General features: G+C 46.8%; 1 protein-coding gene across 3 annotated transcripts in view; it reads left to right on the top strand.

Moving 5' to 3' along the window:
* Positions 1–552: 552 nt before the first annotated feature.
* ANTXR2 (ANTXR cell adhesion molecule 2) overlaps positions 553–6,000 on the top strand; it is a 173,596-nt gene continuing 168,148 nt past the window's right edge. The window contains exons 1-3 of one of the 3 annotated variants that reach the window (XM_037896746.2): positions 553–613; positions 1,197–1,363; positions 4,648–4,719. In XM_037896746.2, the coding sequence (XP_037752674.1) occupies positions 1,224–1,363; positions 4,648–4,719 (212 nt within the window). In that variant the 5' untranslated portion in view covers positions 553–613; positions 1,197–1,223. Of the gene's footprint in view, positions 614–639; positions 1,364–4,647; positions 4,720–6,000 lie in introns of those variants that run through there. The other 2 variants (XM_037896745.2, XM_043545278.1) reach the window with 2 other exon arrangements.

Here is a 6,000-nt window from a genome sequence, read left to right as displayed (position 1 = left end):
ATGTCGGGAGCATCCAGAGCTTTGTTACTGTAATAGATGCCCTTTGCTATTAGAATGATTGGTTGATTTTTATTTTAATCTCCAACTGTTGCACTCTTGCTTGAATTTTTGACAGCATGGAATTGCACTGACAGCAGAGTGAAAACCCCAGATCTCTTCTGTGCAGAGCCACTTACAAATTGCAGTTCCCATTACAGTTAAACTCTGCTTTTAGGCCTGGGTCTTGCAAGGTACTGACCACACTAGGACCTGCCCTTGCCAGCTACTTAAGCACTCCCTTGCTTTAGTTTGAACACTGTTTTAAATGCTTTGCACGATCAGGGCCACAGGACTCAGCACCCAGCAGGATGGAGCCCTTAGAAAAAAATGTTCTCTTGAGGGTGGGGAAAAAATGACTTTTGTCAGGCTTCTGCTTTACTTATGGCACAGATTTAAAGAGAAAACCAAACCCCTGACTCTGGGCTTGTGGGAGGTCAAGTTTCAGCCTGATGCTGAATAATAAAAGCAGAGTCATACATTTTTTTTTTCTTCAGCCCGTGGTTTTATATTTTTTGAAATCTGGCCACTGAATCAAAGCCAGGCGCCTCCGGGATGAACCTGGAATGACTCCCTTGTAAGTACATGTGTGTGCGAGAGGCTCAGTCGCTCCCTATCCCCACCCCTTTCAAAGAGACACCCCAGGAGGGGCTGGCTGCTTTTTGTTTGTTTGCTTGGTTTTCCCTTCCTTTCTTCCGAGGTGATCGGTGCCCGGGGAGGGGGGGGTCCCCGAGCGAACGGAACCAGCGCTAGGGCACATGAGTCACATCCTGAGGAGGCCACAAAAGGCGGCTCCTGGCCAACAACCCACCCCCGAAAAGTTTCAGCGCGGTTTGTTGTCGGGAGGCGCTTCGCTTTGACTGCGGCGTGGGGTCGCCATTGCGGGAGCGTGTGGCCAGGAACCTTGCCGAGCCGAGGACGCGGGCAGCGCTGCGCACCCAGGGAGCCCGGCCTGCCAGCCCCGCGCCAGGGAGGGAAGAGGAGGAGCGCAGCAGCTGCCAGCCAGCGCCCCTCGTCTCGGGGCCGGGGGGGGGGGGACGAGGACACAGAGGGATCCTGCCTCCTCCGGGATCCGCTAGGAGTTTTCTGCAACTCCCTTTGTCCTCCGAGCGCCCCGCGCTGCCTGCGGCCGCCGGACCCAGCTTCTCTGCTCGTTGCAAGGGCAGGCTGCGGAGAGGAGCGGGGCGATGGTGCCGAGCGGGGACAGGATGCGGCCCCGCCGGGCGGCCCAGCGGCTGCTCTGGCTGCTGCTGCTGCTGCCGGCGGTTCGAGCCCAGGACGAGCATTCCTGCCGTGGAGCCTTTGACTTGTACTTCGTGCTGGACAAGTGAGTGGGGCCGGGAGGGGCGGGCAGGCGGGCTCCACCCCCCCCCCCACAGGGCACGGGGCCTGGGGAGAGGGCGTGGGGGTGTAGGTGTGTGTGTGTGTGTGTGTGTGTGTGTGTTTCTCTGCGTGGGGGTGTAGGTGGGGTGTGTGTTTCTCTGCGTGGGGGTGTAGGTGGGGTGTGTGTTTCTCTGCGTGGGGGTGTAGGTGGGGGGGTGTTTCTCTGCGTGGGGGTGTAGGTGGGGGGGTGTGTGTGTCTGCGTGGGGGTGTAGGTGGGGGGGTGTGTGTGTCTGCGTGGGGGTGTAGGTGTGTATGGGCAGGGTGTGTGTCTGCGTGGGGGTGTAGGCGTGTATGGGCAGGGTGTGTGTCGGTGTAGGGGTGTGTAGGTGTGTATGGGCAGGGTGTGTGTCGGTGTAGGGGTGTGTGTGTGTGTGTCTCTCTTTCGGTGGGGGTTCTGGGACAAATTGCACAGTGGGGGTACTGAGAGCCACTGAACTAATCGGTAAATCCTGGGTGTGATGAAACCACTTCAAGGCAGGGGGTGCTGCCTGACCCCCAGTACCCCTAAATCCAGCACCTAGGGGTGTCGTAGAGGCGTGTGTGTCTGCATGGGGGTGTAGTTGGTGTGTATGTAGGTAGGGTGTGGGTGTCTGTGTGGGATGTAGTTGGAAGGCTTGTAGCTCCATGGGGTGTGTGTCTCTATTTGAGGATGTGCGTTGTGTGTGTCTCTGTGTGGGGGTGTAATTGGGGCATGTCTCTCTTTTATGAAGGTGTAGTGGGAGTCTCCCTTTGTAGGGAGTGTTGTGTGAGTATAGGTGGGGTGAGGATGTGGAGGTAGGCTTTGTGCGTGTGGAGAATAGATGGGATGGTCGGGTTGTATCTCTGTGGAGTATAGGTGGTCGGTGGAAGTCTTTGTTTGGGGTTTGGGTGTGTGTGTCTGTCTGGGGTGTGAGTATCTGTATGGGGGTGTAGTTGGGGTGTGTGTATAGAGGTTGGGTTTGTGCCTGCCTCTGTGTGTGGAGTATAGGTGGGATGTTGGGGTTGTATCTGTGTGCGGAGTGTAAGCGGGGTTTGTGTGTATGTATCTGCATGGGATTGTGTTGGCAGGCAGGGGTTGTGTCTGTGGGTTGTTGTAGGTGAGATGTGTGAGTGGCGTTGTATCTCTGTGTGTGGGTGAACAGGTGTGTGGTGAGGTTACGTTCTATATCGTGTGTCAGTGGGTGATAGCAAAATGTGGTGAACAGTGGAAGAGGGGTTACGTGTTTAGTTCTCTTGAGATCACCACAGGGTGTATGGGGAAGTGACTGTAGATGGTTAATTAATTCAGTTTGGCATTGTCTTTGGAGGTCTGAATTTCCCTGTGCTGGAAGGCGGTGAGGATATCTGCCTTATGGCCTTCTGTGAAAGAGAGGAGGATTCTCTTTTGCCAAGAGCAGTCTGAGCTCTTACTGGAAAATGGCTATCTGTAGAGCTGGTCAAAGAATGGAATGTCTGTTCCATGAAAATTCTGATATTCCGAAATTTGTTTTCAGTCCAAACTAGAACAAAAAGCCAAAATTTCCCACAGAATAAAAATTCTGCAAAAATTTGATTCAGAGCCATTGAAATGTTCCATTTCAATAATGTCAAAATACTTTGTTTTGTAAAGTAAACCTTTTTTGTTTCAATAATGGCAAAACATTACAATATAATACAATATTAAATACCACCCACAAATGTAATATTAAATTAATATTTTAATACCATATAAAAGCATCTGTGTTTGAAGATCATGGTTTGAAAGTAAACACAAAACAGATGGAAATTATTCAAGTAGAGAAAGAAGACGAATACCTGTTGATTGAAGTTTCAGGAGAGAAGCTGAATCATGAGAAAGAATTTGTCTACTTGGGGGAAGTACACCTGGTGCCATTGGAGAGAGATCTGGAGAACTGAAAAGAAGAATCCAGTGTGCATGGGCAGCAGTGGAAAAGGAGGCAGGAATACTGTAGAACTGACAACTGAGTAAAAAACGACAGAAAAGTGTATGCCACATGTGTTTGGTTGGGAAATGATGGGCCTTACAGAGATGGAAGATAAGAAGATACAGGTAGTAGAAAATAATGTACTGAGGAGAATGGCGGGCACGTGGAGGGTAGATGGAGTGTGCATGGAAGAAATGAGAGGGAAGATGCACTTGGGATTCTCCGTGATCAATAGGCTGGAGAGTGCAAGGCTGAGGTGGGCTGGACATGTGATAAGAATGGGAGAACGAGGACCAGCAAACAGAGCGTGGGAGGATGAAGACCGCAAGAAAGGATGTGGAAGATCAAGGATGGGACGGAAAGACTCTGTCAAGAGAAGTTTGAAGAGAAAAGGACTGGAACTCCAAGACCTATGAACTTGTGCCAGGGACTGGAGGGAGTGGCCAAGAATCATGAGCTCCTCTGACCTTCTGAACCTGGGAAAAGGAGTTGAGATGTGTGAGAGAAGTGAAGTGATAACAGCATAAAAGAAATTAATTGAAACAATAAAGTCAAAATGGAACATTTTTACTGTATTGAAACATCTCAACATTGTAAGTTCTCTGGGGCAGGGACAAGTCTTTTTTTGTTCTGTGTTTGTCCAGCGCCCAGCACAAGGGGCCTGGTCCATCACTAAGGCCCCTAAGTGCTATAGTAACATAACTAATGATGATTATCGAAACAAAATGAGAAAATAAAAGTGAATCATTTCAACTTTTCCCATTGAAAATTTAATTATAACTGACACATTCCCACAAAATGTTTTTTTATTTTTGACTAACTGCGTTTTCTGACCGACAACTGTGCCGTAAACTTTTTTTTTTGTTTTTTTTGGACCAGATCTAGTTATCTGCATCTCCTGCCATCCCCTTTTTTGGGGGATAAAGTTTGTTCATAGTGTGCCACAGGCAAAATCGTAAGGTAGAAAGGCGAGATGCAGGCCCTCAATTTGCAAGAGTGAACATCTCTGTTTTAATCTGTGGACCTGGGCATCCCAGAGAAGCACATTCTAACAAAACTGACGTGCAGTTTCCTATATTGTGCTGTATGCTAAATGCATTATGCTATGCAGTAGATTGACAGATTATCACAGGAAGATGATGTGGCAGAACCCCCATGAACCTGCTGGAGATCATTTGAAATAATGTAGTAATGTATTATGGCAATAGCTATTCCTGCCCCCTTCCCCTGAAAAAATTAAATGGATGGAAGTATTTAAGTTATAATCTTTGTCTACTTTCCCTGAGCTAAAACATACTAACCTGTTTTTTGTTTTCTTTTCAGATCTGGGAGTGTAGCACAGAACTGGATTGAGATCTATGATTTTGTAAAACAACTCACAGACAGATTTGTGAGGTATGTTTTCCCTTTGCTAGCTTCTGCTTTTAATTGATACTGGGGTATGTTACAAAACAAATCTTTCTGGAAGGTTATCAGCTGAAAACCCTTCATAAGCATATAAAGCATTTGAACTCTAATGTTCAGATAAACTGGACAATAAACTCTCACTTTATGATGTCACCATGTTTGGAACTTAGTAAAATGTTAATCTGCAAACATATTTAAATATTGGATTCTTAATTTGTTGTTATATCTGATTTGATTATTTTTTTTTAACATTGCTTCTCCCATAAACAACATCAGTGGATTCTGATATATTCTTTTTTTGTGTCGATTGTTTAGTGTTACCCTAATTTTAGAGGTCACAATAAAGATATCAGGAAATTTAAAGTGAATATGTGATCCAGCCTAAAAGTAAGGAAAAGCTTTTGCTTCTCAAGTGCAGGCATGTGTTTAAAGTTTGCGCCAGTTTAGTATATGCATTGTATATATGCAGCAAACTTTACTGATAAATAGCAAGTCTTCTCCTCTGACAAATGTTGCTGTTACAAACTGGCTTGTTATATTTTAAATTAAGAATTGGTGTAATGAAACACCTTCCTTTTTAAAAAAAAAACAAAAAAACCCCCTCACAGATACAGGATGTTATGGGGATTAATTTTTTCTAGTGGAAAATGAAATACAGTAGTCAATTGTAAGCTTGGCCAGCTAAAGAAGAGGATGTGAATAAGGGTTGCGTAGTTAAATATTGCTTCCATCCATCTTGCTAAGGTCAAGTTTTATGTAAAAGAAGCCTGGGTGACAAAGTTGAAAGTCATTCTGGAAGTTTAAAAAAGAGAGAGAGGCCTTGGCCATTCTTACTTTCAGCTAGTGGTGGAAAAAAGGGTGTGTGTGTTCATTACAAAGCCACTGGTGCATCCTCTTCTGCAGCCAAGTGACACTCCCTTTCGCAACAGCTGGATTAGAATGTGGTCTGGCTGGATCAGCTGAAGAACACAGAATATATGAGCCTGATATTCTAAATGATTTACACTCCTATTAAGGTTTCAGAGTAGCAGCCGTGTTAGTCTTACCACAAGTACTCCTTTTCTTTTTACTCCTATTAAGGCTCTTTTATGCTGTCTGAGTAGTGTAGAGCAGTGGTTCTCAAAGCCGGTCCGTCGCTTGTTCAGGAAAAGCCCCTGCCAGGCCGGGCCGGTTTGTTTACCTGCCACGTCCGCAGGTTTGGCCGATCGCGGTGCCCACTGGCTGCGGTTCGCTTCTCCAGGCCAATGGGGGCTGCGGGAAGGGCGGCCA

The sequence above is a fragment of the Chelonia mydas genome, chromosome 4 (assembly GCF_015237465.2).
Source record: "Chelonia mydas isolate rCheMyd1 chromosome 4, rCheMyd1.pri.v2, whole genome shotgun sequence".
Lineage (NCBI taxonomy): Eukaryota > Metazoa > Chordata > Testudines > Cheloniidae > Chelonia > Chelonia mydas.
The sequence above is the reverse complement of the archived record's forward strand: the minus strand, read 5'-3'. Positions and strand labels throughout refer to the sequence as shown.